This window comes from Poecilia latipinna, unplaced genomic scaffold, assembly GCF_001443285.1.
Source record: "Poecilia latipinna isolate Pla-1442-1.1 unplaced genomic scaffold, P_latipinna-1.0 Scaffold717, whole genome shotgun sequence".
In the NCBI taxonomy this organism is placed as follows: Eukaryota; Metazoa; Chordata; class Actinopteri; order Cyprinodontiformes; family Poeciliidae; genus Poecilia; species Poecilia latipinna.
Window position 1 is genome coordinate 160,471 of NW_015113333.1, and position 20,617 is coordinate 181,087.

General features: G+C 36.8%; 1 protein-coding gene across 3 annotated transcripts in view; it reads right to left on the reverse strand.

The window, feature by feature from the left end:
* LOC106955215 (copine-8-like) overlaps positions 1 to 20,617 on the reverse strand; it is a 137,508-nt gene that overhangs the window by 103,006 nt on the left and 13,885 nt on the right. For all 3 annotated transcript variants that reach the window (XM_015045254.1, XM_015045253.1, XM_015045255.1), the window contains exons 3-4: positions 1,821 to 1,861; positions 1,103 to 1,149 (exon numbers count right to left, since the gene is read on the reverse strand). In XM_015045254.1, coding sequence (XP_014900740.1) covers positions 1,103 to 1,149; positions 1,821 to 1,861 — 88 coding nt within the window. The remainder of the gene's footprint in view (positions 1 to 1,102; positions 1,150 to 1,820; positions 1,862 to 20,617) is intronic.

Here is a 20,617-nt window from a genome sequence, read left to right on the forward strand (position 1 = left end):
AGATTTGTCCTGGCACATCTCAATGTGGCACTTAAATTGGCTATGATTAGGTGAAGGTGACTCTAGTGTAAAATGTTTTGAGTGGTCAAAATGATTGAAAATCATTATATAAGTTCAGTCCATTTTACATACCCGGTGTTTTCAAACAGCAGGGGACTGATCTGATTCTCAGGCCTAATTTTCCCTGTACTCAGAACGTATCAAAGTTGTCCTCTTTAACGTCAAACACAGACCCCTTTTTCTTCACAAAAGGTAGATGCCAAGATGACCTGTGCTGAGCTCCACAAAGTCCTTGGTGCACAACAATCCACAACGTCACACCTACAGCTCCGTCTCTTCCCTGTGATGGGAAGCAGCCACTAACAGTGACAACCTTCTGTCAGAAGATTTACTGATCAGAACCAAGAACAGAATAAACTGTTAGATAGAGCAGACTTGACAGACTCTTTTGACCACATGCTTGTTCTCAACTCGAAAGGTTTTAATGAAATTGTTGCTTCTTCTCATCAAGACTCATGTAAAAGTATTTTTTCACAACTAGAAGTTTTTTTTTCTTATTTATAACAAAGTCCCACTATAATTAGATACCTAAAATAAGAAATACATATAGGTATAGTTGTCCACTTGTGTATGTTGTTTATTTGTAACTACTTTAAACCCTCCTCTTTTCTGTTCCCTGGATAAGCAGCGTCAATGCTGATACCTGCCTACATTATTATGGCTATTTACAAGGCAAGCAAATAGATCGTATGACAAAGAGAGAACTGGTGCTCATTCTAAATAAGCTTCATAAAGTAAACAAGTACAATGAGAATAGTTTTAATCCCTCGACAGAGAGCTTTTTAGTCCCCAAAATGCCAACATATTGATCATCCCTTTCTTTTTTCTTTTTCTTTTGCTTTAAAGCCCCAATTAGTCGGATGTTTCTCTGACATTTTCAGAAAAATGATGCTTGAGAAGCTTTTAATAAATCGGTATAATAAACTGCTGTAAGCCCGCAGTGAAACAGCTACTGAAATGCTATGTCTTAACCAAACTACTGCAGCTTAATTGGGAAGGATTCATTTCTTTGACGTACGTGTGTGATTGTGTGCACACTCACCTCTCTCCACTGTTTGGTTTCAACACCCTGCGTATACAGTACACACACTGTGGGGTGGAAAAAAGTACAAAACAGCAATAAAAATAATATATTTTGTGCAGGAAACATTGGAAACATAAAACAGAGAGAAAGACCAAATAAAAAAAAATACAGCCAGTTCAAACAAAGTGGTAATATAAGAAGTTGAACTCAAGTAATAGCTCTTAAAGTAAAACAAAGATTCTCAGAAATGACAGGACGGCAAAACGTTCAACCTGCAGTACACAGTTTTTATATATATATAAAAAAAAGACGTCTTCAAAATTATAAATATGTCATGACAGTAGAAGACAAGACAGACAATCTGTGAAAAAAACTAATTATTTTGCTTTCTCAAAATAATTAGTAATCTTCACAAATACACACCAAAGACAGTGGATAAATGATTTTTCTAATAAGACAAATTGTTTCTCTGCCATTATCATGTTGAGCAGCATGTACACAAATATGATTAAAAGCTTCATCCTGGCTCTGATTGGTTGTTTTTCACCTGAAGCGATGCTCAATCTTTTCACAGATTATGTCTCATACGATACTGTCACAACTTGGTGATAGTGTTAACAAATATGTAAAAAAAAAAAATAAAAATGAAGTTACAAACATAGAAAGAAACAATATGAAAAAGGCCATATAATACAAGAATCAGACAGAAACATTTTTTTCTTTATGAAGTACTTACTAGGATCGGACTTTGAGAAGGTGTCTTTGTCCAGCAGATTTCTGGTAGAAAAAAAAAAGATAAATTGAATTGAAAAGATAATTGAAACAGTTCATACTCATTCTGGTTAAGTAAGTAATTAAAGGTTAGTAGCGAAACAAAGATGTATTTAACATCAGAAAATCTGAAAACCTTATAATTTTTATAATTATGGCATTTATTGCTAAATTTGGTTAATGTGAAAAGTCTAAAATTAAAATCCTGTACAAAACTTGACTGATAGGCATCTATTCTCATGTTTAGCAAACAAACAAAAAATACAGCAACATCTCACACATACGAAAATGATCTAAGAACAATATGGTAATCTAGAACACCCTTTTAAATTAGTTGTGTATGCAACAGAGGAAAGAAAAGAATAGCTCCATAAAGTCATTCTTGTTCCGTAATTCTGCCTCTTGTTCGACTCTCAGCACATTATCATATGGTAAAATAAGAGTGTTTTCAGGCAGAAAATGGGAAACTACTTTGCATCATGTATGGTTTCCGCACCAGCCATTCGTTTCTCATCATTATTTTATTCTTTTTTTTTGGTCAGGCAGATGTTTTCAGTCATTCTGATGGTCAGACCCCTGCTGGCAATTCCAAAGGGAGAAAAAACCGCTACAGAAATAATACATCTAAAGTCATGAAGCAAAACTGTAACTTGGAAATATGTGAAATGTGTTGAATTAGAGGCACCACTGCTTTTCTTGGTCAAAATATAAGATGTTTCATTTAGAGTTAGATGCAAGAAATAGGTTTGCAGAGACTTGTTTATTAATGTGTTGGATCAGGTCCTTTTTCTCTATTTCTCTGTAAATATTTGAGGTCTAAGAGGCGACATTCCTTCAGATGTGCACAGTACTACACTGAGGTACTGTTAGGCTCTAAGATGTAAGAATTTGTTAAATTGAGAAACAGACATGATAAAATCTGTTGGCACTGAAATATTTGTTAAAATCCTTATTACAGATAAATCTTTGCAAAGGGGGCCTGGTCTTTCTGGGATGATGTAGTTAAGCCTTACCTTTTGCTCCACAATATTAAGATGTGATCATTATTCCATAAAAAGCAATAATGTTTAGAATATTCTGCTATTTTAGATTGTGAATGAGAAATGATTAAATGCAATCCAAATTTATTTAAAAAAAATCCCAAATTGGATCCAAAGCGTCTTTTGTCTGATTTCTATACACTTGCATCAAGGACACTAGACAATAATTATCTTAATCTTTTAGCCTTTGCTGCAAGAAAAAAAAAATCTAGCATAAGAATGTATACTTATACTCCAACTAAGAAGCCTTGGCACATATTTGAGTACGTAATTGATCCCTATATTTGGTCTCACGCCTGCTTGACTCTGTTCTGCATATGATGTTTCAATGAGCCTGGAAGACCCACTTAATGTCCTTTGAACCTCAATTCTCATGTGCTATGTTGCAAGGCTTTCTTAAATAGGTTTACTCTTTAAAAAAAACAGTAAAATAATCCTTTACTAAAGGACCAAACTCAAATTTAAAGTTTCATGTTCATATTTCCCTTCAGTTCCCAATGTGAACTTAACAGGATTTCAATTAAGCAATAGAAAATGTACTTTTCTTTGTTGAGAGTAATAAGTGTACTTAGATTAAATATCAGGTTTTCCTAACTTTTGTTTTATTCATGTGCTCACATATGAATGTATATTAAGAATACTTTTACTTAAGAATCGATAGCTTAGGTTATATATGTTTTTTCCTGTTTAGGGTTGTTATTCTAGGAATATTAAGGTTTAAAAGTGCAAGTGGGGTCAGTGCAACCCTACTGGGTCCACGTACAGTAATATAAGGGTCCAATCAACCCGTCCTGGAGCTGCTGGAGGGTTAAAATCAAGAGATAAAAAATTTGGTCAAACTTAGAAAATGGGTGTTTTCACCAGGCTTTTACAGATACACCAATTACATAGACATGGGAGTTTCAAATTTTCATTATATAAAAAAAGAAAATTTGCACTTAGACTCCTTTGTTTATCCTGTATTACACATCCAGTTGTAAGTAAAAAGCAAAGTGTGTGCCAACAGGCTCATTTGTGCATTCATGGGTTACAAACTAACGTTACCAGCAGCAACATTACCCCAGAAGATTGCAGGGTATGAGATCCTGTACAATGGCTTCCTGATTGCTGTTGTGCTTAGTCTGTGTACTCAGCTGATTTGCTCATCGCCCTCTCAGTCCAGTAATCCTAACTCTTTTAAATATGTTTCCCCCTCCCCTCCAAAAAAGGAATAAAACAATGTGTACATGTAGCTGCTTTTCTGTCAAGATGTGAAATTTTAGTTTTGAATTAGAAGCAGTTCAGACTTTGTCTGGTGTTGAGTCACTTTTGGTTCATCTGTCATTCTCTAACTTAGTCTGTGCCCATATTTGAGAGTTCTCTACTTCCATCAGACTCACTTGACCTTTTTATAATGTCTGCCACGGGGCTTCTGTACCTGGAAGCAATGCCTTTCTTGTTTTGTTTTGTTCACAGGGTCACCACAGTGACATGAGAGCTCTCACTCCAGGCGCCAAAGCCTGCTGGCCCCTCCAGGTTTTAGTTTCTGCTTCTGTTTCTTTCCTGTTTCCTTTTTCCTCCATTTGCTATAAACCACCGGCTCTGCTCTTTCATCAGCCTCGGTCTGTTTTGATCTTTCAGCTGTACCAGTCTCAGTCCCTCCCTCACAGCTTTTAAGATCAAACTCTGTGAGTTGTTTCAAGTCAGAAAAGAGGCACATAAAGACTTAAGATATTGTATTTTTTTTTGTCTTATGCATCACATTCAAAAAGTCTGCTGTAACTGTGATGGGCTGTGACTAAAGCAAATTTGTCAGTTTGACTTAAAAAAAATAAATGGTTGATTTTATTTGAGTAACATAGCCATCAAAAATTCCCATGCCACATTTTATTTTATTTAATTTGCTCCAACAGAGGTAATTTCAAAAGGAGTATTTTAATTGTCTAATTTTTAGGCTTACATAGTAGAATGTCTCACCAGTGTTTGTTTTCTGATAACTGGCAGCTTTGCTAAGTTAAATTTATTCAGTTTATATCCAGATAAAAATGTTATTGCATTTGGACTATTTCCAAGCACCAACTCTCGCAGCTCTCCGATGTACATTAGCTTGCAGTGTGAGGCACTAATTCAATTCAAGTCATGCTTTATTATTGCCGTATGAATGCATGCAAGTTTTCACAATATCACGTACAATGGAAAACTGTAGATGGCTGTGCTACATCACAAAACAAAGGAGCAATAAATTCAAATTAAAGTTTTAATGGAAGTTTTGACAATTTCAACCAAAATGGAGTTTGGTGATTCCCAGTCTCCATAAGTAGAACCATTTTTGCTTTGTGATGAAATTCTAGCTCTAGAGCTCTCTCTATCATAGATATAAAACAAAATGATAATCTAGAAACCATATATTGTTCATTATTGACTTGCCCTGATCAATGACTTCCAGGTTGGAAATCTAAAAATATGACGCTTTTTCTCTTCTATGCCCTGGAAGTTGGTCCAGAAACTAACAGGAAGGAAAATGGTTGTTGTCTGGAACAAACACAAGGAGGCTACAGTTTTAGTATTGCTGTCTGCATCATCCACTTATTGAAGGTATAAATGAGAGTGTAAATTCCACACCAAATGACAACTTTAGTAATAATCTGTTACCGACTGCTCCCTAACACAGCAGAGTGATGTTGTGTATGTTCACAATATAAATTATTTGTGACCTCTCACTGAAGCATGGCTAAAACTCACTTTAGTGCTCTTCTGAAGAATTGATCAAAATTATATATATATATATATATATATATATATATATATATATATAAACTACAGATCTGGCCATACAATTCTGACTGATCTGTGAATATTCAAGACATTCACACTGATATTCTAAGACAATCAGTCACAAGTCATTCAAATAAACACCTGACAGAGGATTTTAAATGGGTTGCTCTCACCGCAGTAACAACTAGAGTGCTCTCTTTAAAAAACAGAAGCAATACCATTGAGAGGAACTAATGAAAACTAATGCAAAAAAGTTGTCAATGGTGGGGTTTTTTTAAAAGCAAAACAACAAATTGGAAAAATGAATGTAGTGCCAACACATAAGTCTAGTTAAAGAAATTGTTCTCCCTTTCTCTGCAGAGCATAAGCAATGCTCATTAAAGCTCATGTCCCTCCCCAGTTTACTCCATTTTTATCTACCCTTACGAAACCTCTTTGCCTGTTTGTAGCTGCATGCTGGTTGTCGACAGCATTTAAATGACTGAAACTCGCTAAGAGCATGAGAAATGACTAAAAACACATTTGAGGATGATATAAAGCAAAAACGTCTCCGTACTAAATGGTCAGAATTTTTATCGTGCTGAGAGTCTGACAAAACTGCTTTAGCGGAGATGATACGCTGTTAGGGAGAAATACCTTAAACAGATGTTTCATATAGAGTCAAATCGCTTTAGTTTCTCGTGAGTATCCTAAGAAAGGAATCTCACTCATGTCCAAGGCAAGTCGCTCTATTGCTTTGGCATCAAAAACCTTTTGTACAGTGTCCTATATCTAAAGGAAAGTTGTTCTTCTTCATCTGGGCAAAAAGCTATTTTGTATCATTGTATATTTCTAAATTTACAAAACTCATGTTTCTTGTTAAATCATCAGTTTGTCTTTATTTTTATTTTTTATTTTTTTTACTAGTGGTGCAATACAGCAAATTGGAGATATTCAGTTTCTTTTCATTTGCAAAATGGACAAAAGATGCTTCTGTTGTTCTAACTTAATTTACAAATACACTAATACCCAAAGGGAAACATGAGACTCCATGTAGCGTTTCATTTTTTTAAGTTTTCATCTTTAGCTCAGAATCCAGTCGGTGTTGAAATTTCCATACTCTGTCATCACACATTAGAGGGAACTGTGAGTTCACGTAAGGGTTGTCTCTGAAGCCGTCCAAGTCCATAGGAAGATTAGATGAAGGTCTGTGAATGTGAGAAACAGCTTTTCTTATAAGCCTCACACCCACCTCTGTGAGCCACGTTGGAAAGGCTAATTGAAGCTGTTTGTCTCAAATATTTTATATTGTAAAAAATGTAAAGGAAACTAAGGAAGTTAAAGAAACCTTTTTAAAATGTATTTCTTGTTGTAACATGGCAAATATACTATTCCTGCTTTTAATTTCACCCTGCTTTTAAGAGTAATTCAAATTTATAGTACAACAATTTTCTCACTCATTCATAGTGATTTCAGTTTATTTGTCTTTAAGTGAATTTGAGTTTAATCTATGCAGGCGTTATCATGCAAGAACCAACCAGTTGTTCTTTCCGTCTCTCCACGTCTTTCCTAATTTAGTTCATGTTGTTGGACAGATTGAACCGGCCCATATGTCCTCCACTACTGCCTCCTCTTTATCTCTGTCATTTCCACCTTCTGTTAACTGTTGGCTGCGTTTCATTCCTCTAATGGCCTCACCATTATCTGTCCTGGTAAGCAGAACCTCAAACCATCTTCATCCTGCCACTGCTCTTCAGTTTCCTTTCTTTTATTAACAGATATTTTTGATTTAAAAAAAAATACAAAAAATTCAGCAAATAATAAAAACAAGGTATTGCATTTTTTTTACATCTTCTTATATATTATTTGCTTATTTGTCACTGCATGTACACAAAATTGATTAATTATACACACTGTTAAAGAGTTGTAGAAAAAAAAATTGCTGTTCAATGATTTTTCCCGTTTTTGCTATATAGTCACAATTAAATGTTTCAAACCATCAGACATTTTTTTTTATATCAGACATCATAAAGCATTATGTAATTTATTATATAAACATAATAAAGCAGTTTGCAAACAGTGATTTCATTTCCCAGACGATTATTTCATTTGTTAAGTACTTCGTTTGAGATCAAAAAGCCATCCAAACCGAACTGTCCCAATGTGAAAACATAAACCTGAAATGTGCCGTATTTTAGGAAGTTGTATTCAATGTTGCAAGCCACACCCAGAGATCTGCAGAATTAAAAATGACTTAAACAAGACCCTTTATGACAACATGACAATGATCCAATGATCCAAATCACACCAGCAGGTTCACCTCTGAATGGCCAAAAATGGGTTTAGGAAAGATGTATAGTCAAGTGTGAAAAACAAAGCAAACAGAAGAAACCTGTAAGAGGGCAAATACATTTTCATTGAGCTGTAAATATAATTACAGAGTGGCAAATATTTTCCAAATGCATAAATGCAGGGAATCTGTCGTATGTGAGTACATTGTTTTTTACTCTTGAGATTCATAGTAATATTTCAGCGTTTTGTCAGAGTAGATCAATGCTTTAAAAAAAACAACAAAAAACAGCACATGCATTATCAGTTCCTCAGGATCTTCGCAATAGCGAAAGATGGCAAATGGTTAAGGACGGTTTGTAGTTACATGTGCAAAAGCTGGTGTCAGAATGAGCACCTCCAAGTTTAAAGCTTGGCTTCTGAGATGGAAAAGGCATCGACTGTCTGCTCCAGGTTGGAAATTAATGGTCTCCTGGGGTCGAGAATTTGAGGAGTATTGCAGTCTTATTTGTGAGTGGGTGAGAAAGGAATCAGTGGATTGACAGATGGAAAAATAAATGTCTGCAGGTTTGAGGGTGCTCCAGGCTGTTGTTAAAGATAGAGCTGCATGATGGTTTTGTCTCACTGGTCAAGTTCTTACCCTCACCCTCGGCTTGTCGGTACAGGCTGTGATGGAAAGAGGATTTTGGGTCAAAGGTGCTCACAAATATCAACACAAAATATTGCATTAATATTCATCCACTTGTTTTTCACATTTTCTCACATTAAAACCATAAACTTCAATTTATTCCCCAGCACAAAATTGTGCATAATTATTAAAGGGAGGAAAAACTGAGTCTTTACTGTTCATCTTTACAAAAAATAAATAAATTAAATCATAAAAATGTGAAACAAATTTCTATTCAGACGCTTTTAGACGTGATAGCTCCAGTACAACCATTTCATTTCAAATATCATGTAAATGTGAATATATCATTCAGATTGCAGTTTAATCTCAGTGGATGCAGCTGTTCAGTGAATACCCAGATGCTTGTGAAAGAACTTAGTGAACAAACAGCATCATGAAGACCAAGGTACTGAGGTACGAAGCAGACAGGTCAAGGTAGCAAGCTCTGAACATTTTAAAGAACTCTGTCCTGTCAATTATTATAAAAAAAAAAATGAAAATGTAGGGCAAAACTACCACTAATGGTCATCACCCTGAACTGAGGAAGGAGGGCATTAATCAGCGCCAAAAGAGGTGGCAACTCTGAAGGAGCTGCAGAGATCCACAGCTCAGCTGGAAGATTTTTGAAGATACTAAACAGGGAAAAGGTTAAAAAATACTGGGGGGGGAAAAAGGCTGCAATAGCTGATACTTCTGGCACCAGCAGCCAACCAATTAGCAGTTTAACATGGGTAAATTCAAAAGTAGGTCTGCTGAAACAAAACATCATCAAAGCAATTCTTTCATCACCATGTCAAGTGCGCCCCCCCCCCACACAGCAGATGCCTTGCCTACACCCCAGCCCCAAGACAACAATGGTGCTGCCCTAAATCTGACAGCAAACCCCACCCAAAGATGCGCCGACTCCAAAAATTCTTCAGCTCTTTATTGTACAGGTGAATGCGGCTCCTAAATGAGCCCAGAGAAAATCAAACAGTTGTTACTGTCGTTAAAAATGCAGGGACTTAGAGGCTTTCATCTGCAGGAAAACAGTGCATGTCTGCAAGCAGACTCCAGCAATTACTGTAAAATACAGTGCTCTCATTCCAAATGAGGTCTTTTTCATTCCCACAAGCCAGCAGTCTTTGCAGTTTTAGGTCACTGTTTTTTTTTTTGTTTTTTTTTGCAAAGCAAAGCAAAAAAAGAATAATTTCATAAGAGTCATTAACTGTCAAAAGAAATCCTTTATTCAACAGGATTATGAAAGAAAGCGTTTTTGTTAATTAGGTGTCGTATTCTCAAATACGCTCTAAAGCTGTTTTAGTCTGCAGTTATACAATAAAATGTCACCAAATTAAGTTTAGAGTTGCATAGTCAATTTCCAAGGAACTGGCAATACAAATAGGGGTTTAAAACTAACTTTGTGAGGCACATTTTACAATGTAAATGAGTTTTGTTTTTGTGTGTGTGTGTTTTTTTTTTTTTTTTTTTTTTTTAAAGAAACTAGATCCCTTAATAGGAGGGTGCTAGATTTTTATATTTATGGCTATGTGCTCATGGGAATTTGTGAAATCAAAAGAGGGTGTGAATATAAGGCAAGATAAAATGTAAGCAGAAGACTGAAGAGGAGGAAAAAATGTGTCAGAGAACGTGTGAGTGCATATGGAGTTGGAAAGAGTGAAGGGAATACAGTCCTGGGAGACTGTATCAGAAATAGACCGAGCATAACGGAGTTCCTCTTGCACAGGGAGAAGAAACAAGCGTCTGTTATACAGACCCAGAGACACTGTTAACTTTATTTACAGAAATCTGACACAAACCACAATAATTAGACATCCCCTTTCCTCTAACCTGCGGGAGCTTCCTCATCATTCCAACTCCAAGTGTTGAGAGAGCAGGCAGAGAGAGGGATGATAAATATCTAGGGATCAGTGGCTCTCTTTGAAGATGTGAATATTGAGCTGCCGAGATTCTTGACTTGGAACGAAGCGCAACTCAGCAGAAACAAGCTGCCACAGGCTAATAAGGAAAACTTTGGGAGCTAATGGATGTGCTGCTCAGTTGTGGCGTGATTCATGAGCATGTGCCGATTCACGAGATTGCTCCACATTATTGCAGCATATATGCACAGTTTTCCCACATATTGTGATGAAGAAGAAATGTATGACGCCGTTTACTTTATATGAACTCCTCCACAGGTTAGAGATTAAGATGAGCTCATTTTCTTGACACTGAAACACATTGAATGCTGTTTTTTTTTTTTGCATGTTTAAATGATGCTGTCGACACAATGTTCAATAGATAGCATCAAAGACAAAGCTGGATGCAAGCATGTGAATATAATAGCAAATGGTTGCCATGTAAAATGTAAATTTCTAGTGAAAGAATGGTTTGTGGGAGTTAAACAGGTCTGTGCTGAATGCAAGCAACCCACACTCTGTTCTTAACATCTTGCTTGTGCCCATTACAGCTGAACATATTGAGAATATGTAAAAAATGAATTTATTTGTGATAACTGATGACATTGAGTAATAGCTTCATGCAAAGCAAGATTAATGAAGATTAGTGAACATTAATAAATTTAATACTTTAGAAAAAGCTAGAAAAAGGTTGTTTTTCTATTATTTTCCCATTTGTGAGTTCTAAGACAAATATTTATAGAGCCGAGCAGCATGTGCTTTACATAGGTTAAACACATTTAACCATCACAAAAAATAATACAAATCCTTAAAATCAAACATAATAAAAAAAAACAAGTAAGTGAGGATAATAAGCAATGATTAAAAAATAAAACAACCAAGAAGATGTGGAACTGAGGCAACACCATGATGTAGATTAGTGAAAAGGCACTGTAAATTTCATAGACAAACATAAAATCAAAAAAGTACATAAAGCCCTAAGAGCTAAAACCAAGCATTCTAATTATATAAAACATAAGTAACAAACAATAAAACACAAAAGTTTTTTTAAAAAGTCTATATTTTTCAAATATGTAGCATATCTTTGACATTATATATCAGTTCTTGTCATGCTTATTGTCATACAAGAATAAAAAATGTAAATACTTAAAAAAAAAAAAACAACAGGCTATAAAATGCTGTAAAGACAGAAACTCTCTTCACAGATTTTATGAGGACTTTACTGTTATGAGGTGGTATGAGCCAAGACGCAGCATGGAATAAGAGGCAAGCCCAGCATGTTATTTTAGTTTACGTCCATGAACATCATGACTAATGCTTTTATTGCTTAAAACCCAAGTAGGATATATTTTACCTACTGAAGTGGCCGAGAGGTGTCCCATCTCTCAGTTGCAATTGACATGAAGACAGAAAAGGTGAACCAGGCCAGTCTAATGTTTAAAGTTTGTAACATTAGGTCATCTGGACCACTGCCATGTTGGTGTAGACATGATTAGGCTGCAACCTTGAATAGAAGCCAGTGTAGTCAGTTTTCTGGGATGAAGGACAAGCCTCATGGATAAGCTGCTACTGATACAAGCTCATATATGCAGCAATCAGTAACCAGACATGCAAATACCATAACAATGAACTGCACAGAAGATTCCTGCACCGTTAGACCAATCAAGGAACACCTTATCAATAATTTTGAGCAGCCCAGTGATGCACCCATAAGACTTTTCATGGATCGCACAGAGATCATAAACCAGAGCAAGGGCGATCAACAGGACTTCTTTACTTTCGTTGGGAAATATTTGAAGTATGCTTGTCCAATATGGCAAACTCTCTGACTGCTGTTCCCGGGCAACGAAATGTACTAAATAGGGCTGGGCGATGTGGTCTGAAATCAATATCATGACATATTGAGCAGTTCACCTCAATAGCAATAAGTGGACAATAACACTAACCCACTTATTACTGGGTTAGTGTTCACAATAAAGAATGCTTATCACATTCTCCATTGTGCCTCCAACAATAGAGAGTGTGATAGACAAGCATAAATAATTCACAGCCACTTATATTGATGGTAGGATTCCTCTGGACAGCACTTTTCTTCACCACTTTAATGGACTTTAAAACCACAGCGTCTTCAAGTAAATGATAAAAAGGTGTACTTTTCATCGTTGTGTTATTGAAAAATAGGCACAACTGAGCAAGTTTAGAAGTATGAAATGACTTAACTTCAAATGTTTTGCTGAACCTAAAATCTTGTCAAATAATTGATTTTTGGAAGGAATTTTTGGAAGCTCAACTGAGACAAGTACGACTGCAGCCTGGAGACCTCCCATGTCACGGCACTCACCTCGTGGTGCTTGTCTGGTGAATGAATACCATGCTGCACATGAGCTTACATTTCAAAATAAAAACTCACATCACATATCACCAGGGAGGGTTGTGGCTTAAGTTGACCAGGCGAACGCCATGATACGTGTGCTCTGGCAACACAAAAGGTCTCCAGACTGCAGCCATAAAGTCTTGCTCCAACCAACTCTACTGCCACCGCTTCAACTTTTGAAATTCCCTCCATTTTCTCAACCTCATCATCTCTTTAACTTCTTGTCACATACTGGATGGGGTGGAGTCACGTGACGATAGACTACAGGAAATGCTGCATCTTAAAGGGGCATGAGCTAAAATAACCTTTTTAAAACGACTTTTCCATTTTTTAAAAACATACTAAAGGTACTTTATAGCTCCCATCCATCTTAGCTTTAAAAGCAACCCCAGAAAGACAAAGGCGAGAAATAAATTGCATTGAAATTAAATTCAATAGGCAAAGATTCCAATGAAGATTTGTTCCAGGTAATCCAATCAATTATTAAGCAAAAAAATTTTCAGCTATCAAAACTTACTCAGTGCTGAGAAATAATGGGTGGACACAATACCTCTGAAAGACACCTGGAGATTGCACATGTTTACAGGTATACAAACCTGTAGGTATTGGAAAAATGCAGCAAAAGGTGTGCGTTTTCATCGAAATGGATGTTAACGATATGATCAAACAAGGAGCTGTCAAGAACACTAACAAATGCAAGATTGTTTTTTCAGCCTCATTGCAAAATCCAAACTTTTACAGTGTCAGACATCACAGTAGCTGCACCTGCAATATCAGGGTTCTTAACCAAATAACAAGCCACCCCGGGGTAGAGCACACTTGGTGTGAGAATGGCCTGACAAAGAAAAATGAACAGCAAGTAGCAGCTCTGTGAACCAAACTGCCTTGTTGACGTCAGAGGAGAGAAAGTTGTCAGTATCTCAAATAACCACTTGCTACAGCCAAGGTATGCCGAATACCATCACTAAGAGCACAACATGTTAAAACATTGACGAAGATACAATGTTTATTTATATGGCATCTTTTCACAGACAAATTTTACAAGAAGTTTCACAAAAAGGGTAAATGACATGGAATTAAAAAAAAAAACTGATAATGCAATTATATCTGGTAATAAAAATCCCAAATCTAACAAAGAGACGTGCCAGCAACAGCTCTACCTATGGGGGACTCATAGGTAGCGCTGTTCAGCTTTGGCAAAATACCACAGGCAAGCGCAATATTGTTGCTGACAATGTTCTTCCACTTATAACCACAGAGTACCTATCATGTTATCTTTACTTCCAGCACAATAATGCGCACATCTTAAATAACTTCAAACAGGTTTCTTGGACATGACAAAAGCTCGCTGTTCTCAAATAAGCTCCACAGTCACCAGATCAAAATCCAACAGAGCAGCTTTGAGATGCGGCGGAACAGAAGAATAACATCTTGTATAATGGACTCGCCAAGGACTCTTTGTTGACACCAGATAGATGGGGGCTGAGCTGGGTAGCCAGGTGTACCAAATAAAGTGGCCATTGAGTGTTTACGTAAAGACGGGAATATTTTTATTATTTTTCACAAAACCGGGATTTAAACTCAGAATTGGAAAGAAACCTGGGTAAAGAAATCAATATTTAAAAAAAAAAAGAGTTTTATATCCAGCAATGAAAATATATATATAAAAAAAGTACATACATTCTGCCTCAGGACATTGGATATAAACGTTATTCTCAGAAGATGGATGGATTCTAACAAAAACAGATGCAACACCAATAGATGTTGCATCTATTGGTGCAACATCTATTGCACCAATAGAAAGCATGGCATCTCAGCCATGTTTTCTATTGGCTGAGATGAGAAAGCAAGAGATTGATGCAGAAGAAAAAGAAATAAAGAAAGGAGAGGACACTGGAGGAGGACTTGTACAACAGGATACCAAATAAGAGTGGGGTGAACAGATGGAGACTCAAGGAAATGTGTAATACGAGCAATATAGGGAGCTGTGGGGGCGGAAGAATGACAGTAATATGTTTATGAGCAAAAGAACGAAGCGGTGGCTTAAGCATATGGAGCACACTTTTATTAAAGTTAGAGGAGTTGTCCCAACACATTTCACTTTCTCTCTATCACTTAAATTGTTTCTCTCATTATTTGTCTTCATTATTACTTTGGTGTCCTGCTATTGTCCTAACTGCAAAATTGAATCAAAGGGATGTAATTATTAAATAGAAAAAAAAAATCTATATCACTTTCTCATTGCAAAGTTTTTAACAATAAAGAAGATATTTTCCCCGTATTACTTTTTCTCGTTTACCTTCCGTAGGGCTAAAACCTAGAACAAACTCAATTAAAACAAATATAGTCCACTCTGGGGCCCCTAAAATCCTCAATCACCTATGTCCAAATTATCGCACTGGCATTGCGTTAGTGTCGGATCGATGACAGAACCAAGCAGGATCGTTTTTCCCACCAGCTGCTGAATTATTCAGACCGAGATCTCCTCCAGGGAGACTCCCGCTCTGCCGGCCAGACACACATCGGGAGCCTTCAACCTGCCCGGGAAGACCGGGATCATCAGAAAATTCCTAACAAGCAGCAGCACATACTGGAGGGTTAGGACCCCGACAAAATGAGATTCATGGAATATTTATGGATTCATGCATTTGTGTTTTTCTTGTGTGTGTGTGCGTGGTGTAAAAATGTGATGGTTAATTTTAAGGAAAAAGTAATTTGAGAAAAACAACAAGTATTTCCTTGCATTTCATTTGCCCATCAGACAACTGCCTTTTAAAGCTCACGCCAATTAGACAACGTGGAAAGATGTGAATCTCTTTGCCTTTACAACTTCATTCTTTAAATAAATTAACAAAGAATAAACACAACGAGAAAAGGTAAAGTGTCTCTGACTTTTAAAACCAACATCCTGGGGTAAAACTTTTGGACACTTGATCAGACTTAGTTCATTGTGAACTGTATAATTATACTAGAGAATTGGGTCGCTGCAGAAAGAAAATTTTAATGTCAGCTTTCCACCTCTGTTTGCCTCCGGGACCTTCTCTCTGGGCTAATGAGCTTCTCCAGATACACCAAAAAAGAGAACGTGGATCATTCTCTCTCAGCAGCCATGAATGTCATCCAGACTTAGAGTCTGCAGTCATTCTTGTGAGTCGGCGAGGCTTCACTTCTGCGCCGTGGTACTTTAATCTAAATGCTAATGTTTACACGGGAACATGCAAATGTTTAGAAGGTGTAATTTAACAAGTTCACAGTCATAGTTTGGCACAGTACTTTTGTTCATTTCTATTCAAAGTACACTTGTGCAGCTGGGACAAATGTGGATCTCATTAGATTTTATTTAATAATAATCACAAACCAAAGAATTGGACAAATTGAAAGTTCACCTGAAAGCATGTTGTTTCTACTGGCGCTATTTCTGATCATTTCAGAAAATATCATGAGAGAACTAACTATGCAAATAGAGTCGTTTACAGCTACGCCTTGTCACTGCTTTCTTGATAATGCAGCTATGTGTGTTTTCATAAACCAAAAATGATGATATAGTCAATCTTTCTCGATCAGTCACTTGTATTTTCTTCAGAACAATCCCCCTTTTCAAAAAAACAAAAAAAACAAAAAACAAATACAGACCATATGAATTTGTGATTGTTCATAAAAATAAACATATCAATCTTTTATGTAAATTAGATGATATGAAGAAATTAAGGCTAAAATCTGTTCAATAGGCACAAAACGTCCTGGTAAATTACAGAATTACTAATTGTCATATTTTAGTTTGACTTGAGTAACACTGTTTTAAAGTAACACCACTCTTAACTAAAAAAAAGTTCTTGCTGATCTATGTGTAAAAAACTTATTTTGTAAACACATTAGATGGTGGAGCTTTGAGTAAAACATATTTTATGGGTCTGAAGTACTAGTGGACAGAATATAGGTAAAATAAATAAGCAAGAACACAGAATTTATCCCTAAAAAATTATGTGTTCTTGCTTATAATTGTGTGAGCTAATTCTTTTGGAGGAGTATATAAGGCTTCTAAATATAAGCCTTACATTGTAGCCAATCAACAATAATTCAGAAATAATTTTATCAACATCAACTGACCAAAAATAAAAATGAAACATTATTCCTTATTAAGTATGAGAAGAGTGTGAAAAAGGTTCTCTTTCTCCACTGCATATGCAAATATCTGGTTTCAACTGTATAATGATACAAAACTGCCTGTCATAAGCACAGAGGATTTAAAAAAAAAGTAGTCTTCCTTCAGATGTGTGAGATCAAACAGCACCAGGCGCCTGGGAGAGCTGCATAAGTCACATCTACAGTATCGGTGCACACCCAGCATGAAGTCAAGTAGCTCCACATTGTGATTAGAACTTCCCCTTTAATCTCCAAACCGAGACCAGTCTCCCAAAGATGTAGTCCACGAGTAACCCCACCCTTTTTATCCATCATCATAGGTAGGCGTCAAGTCCCTCTAAAATTAAATTAACGAGTGCTGAAAAAAATTACACAGCATGAATATTGGTCTTGCAAAACCATGGATTCTACTGGGAACAAGGCGGCAGGAAAGTATTTCAGACACTAATGTCTCTCAATCAGACTTTGAGACTATGAAGGCAGATGAAACAACACTCAGAGGCAGAGTGAAGACGGAGGGTTTGCTTTGTTAGCAAAGTACTACATGAAACGTTACTCTGAAACAGAGACATATTTTATTTTGCCTAAAATTGATCAAGAGTCTAATCTTGTTTACCTTTTCTTAAGTTACCTAAGTCCACTCACACAAACTCTTGAAGATTTCACCCCATCTCTTTCTCCGTCACTCTGCTACCTTTCCAACACTTTGATCATGTCTCTTCCAAGAAAAATACGATGTGGGACTTATATGAATGCGGTGATACCGTCACAAAGTGATTCTTTGCCCTTTCTCCATTGGGTTTGCCTGGCCAGGGATGAAATAGATTACTTGCTTCAGGGAAAAGGAAGGTCAGACTGATAGAAAACCGGAACAAACCAGTGACCTGAACAGGCTTTCACCGAGTTCAACTTCTCCGAGGCCTTCACAGAGCAGCCGCGATTAGATGACACAAGAACTCCATGAGGCATTATTAGGTGACCCTTGAAGACATTTGGTTGTACTAGATGTGATGAAATTCGAGAGGTATCGAGCAGCTTTGCAAGGGACTAGCAGTATTTAGAAAGTGATTTTCATTTTTGGAAGAGGGGTAGGTTTACAGATATCTGTTCAATGGAAATTGCTCCAGCGAGCGTGTGAACAAAAAGGAATCAAGGCTATTTCTGAAAGAGCCGTGTTTTGAAACAGGATGTTGCATTGTTACAAGCCTGTGTTGCCACTTTTTCAGTACTAATTCATCTGAGCCAGTGGGCTAATGATGATGAAGAAACCAGGTAACGTGGGAGCTTCGAATCCACTAAAAAGTAATGTTGAGAAGATGAATGCTGCTCAATCTTAACATAATGGACAACACTGATTAAACAGCTCCAGACCATGAGTCTGAGGATCCTTCAGCTCCACTCCAATAAGTACCAATAAATAAAGTCATTCTAGCCCAGTGCAATAACCTCTTACAATAACTTTGCGCCACAAGAAGAAGCTTACGTGAGATTGACAGCTTGATCTATCTGTCCCTCTAATTCCTTTTGAATAATTGATTTGTTCATTTTGTTGAAACAACTCAGTTTTCATGGGATTAATTAAATTCTTTTTGATTTGGTTAGGATTTCAGTGGCATTTAAACAGTGAAAACGGTCAGTGAACTCTACTGTACAAAACTGAAATACAGGAAGCAGTGTGCATCGTTGTAAACATTAACCGTTAATTTGTTTAAACGCAATTAAGCAAAAATCTTTTCACTAACACTTTACAGTTATTGTATGTCTCTTCAAGTTAAGATGAATACTTGACATTGGTCCTCAGTTTCTGATTTTTAAATATAAATTAACCCAGTTTTAGATGGTTGCTTTTTACTTTACACTCACTCCAGAAATGTTTGGTAAAATTCCTGTCCAGGAAACACAGAAGGAAAAAATAAATAAATAAATAAAAAAGCAGGCAGCGTTACCACAGCTTTACCTGTGCAGAAAGCCAACAGAAATGTGAATGTACAGTCATGTTTGGTACAAAAATTGTCCTAAACCACTTTAAGATGCAATCAAGATGCTATAAAAGCAGGCGGGGAAACAAGATATTCCCTATCACACTCAATAACAGCCTTCTTTTTTCCTCATTCATCACATTCTTCCCCTTAGGGCAAGTGGTTGCTCCATAATCAAATCGGCCCATCTCGCCCACACACTTTCACACATCCCCGTCTTTGTCATAACCACACATGACCGTCTTACCTAATCATCCCCTCCTGCACTGAAGAGAGCACAGGCGGGGCTCAGACGGATCTATGGGCTGAAAATGGACAAGCAATTTCGCATCTACTCTGAGGAGTAAACTCAATAATGCCTCTTTCGCCACAAGATGCTCACTCGACAAGCGCTGCTCACACTAAAATCATGAGCAATAAATTATTGTTCCCTTTCATTTTTCAGCTGCAATTATGAAATACAGTTCTCAAGAGGAATTGACAAACTGTAATATGAGGTTTTAAGTGTCAGGGGGATCACAAGTTGACAAACTGATCCTCCGAGTTGCCACTGCTGCCACACAGTGTGCCTGTCGTCCCACCTTGGTTCTGTTTTAGGTGAGCCTGCTGCAATGCTCCCGACGACAAAGACCCTGTATTTTGCAGTGTTGTGTATTTTATTGTCGTTTTATGTGATAGACCAATGCAAGTAGTGTTATAAAAGTGTTGCACTAACATGTATTCAACCCCCTGTACTTTGATCCCACTAAGTGAAATCTGGTGCAACTAATACCAGTAGCCAAGGATATCTTATAAGTAAATAGTGCGTTTAATGTGATCCCAGCAGAAATACATGTAATGCGAATCTGTCAGATGTTTGTTGGAGAACATTAGTGGAAAACTGTCTAGTAACAAAAGATGAGCCAGTCAAATAAGATAAGAAATATATATATATTTTGGTTTGCATGCAAAACACAATGTGTCGGGGGAAAATCATCCCTGAACACACCATTTCCACGGGAAACACGGTGGTAGCAGCATCATGCTGTGGGAAGGATTTTGTTTTGCAGGCATAGTTGAGCTGGTCAGTGGTGATTGGAAGATGACAGGGCGATGTGGGAAAGAAGCTTGTTAGAGGCTGCAAAAGACTTGAGAGTGGAGTGGAGGTTCACCTTCCAGCAGGTAACCATACGGCCACAGTTACAATAAAATGGCTCAGATCAAAGCATATTAATGTGTTAGTCCAGGTAAGTATCAGACCAAGATCCAATTAAAAAGATCCAACTGGAGCATTTGACTGAACTCAAGCTATTTTGCAAATAAGGGAAATAATAATAATGGGCAATAATTTCAGTGTCTAGTTGTGCAAAACTGACAGACATACAGAAAACGACCTGCAGCTGTAATTACAGCAAAAGACGATTCTACAAATTACTGTCTCAGTGCGACTGAATAAAAATGCGTGTCATGCTTTTTAGATTTTTTTTATTTCTAAAATTATTCTGAAACCATGAATAAATTCACGTCCACATTAGAATTATGCACTACATTGTAATAATAAAACAGATAAATCCTAAATGAAATACTTTGTCATTTGTGGTTTCCATGTGACATAAAATGGAAACTTTCAAGAGATCTAGAAACATTGGACTTGTTTCTT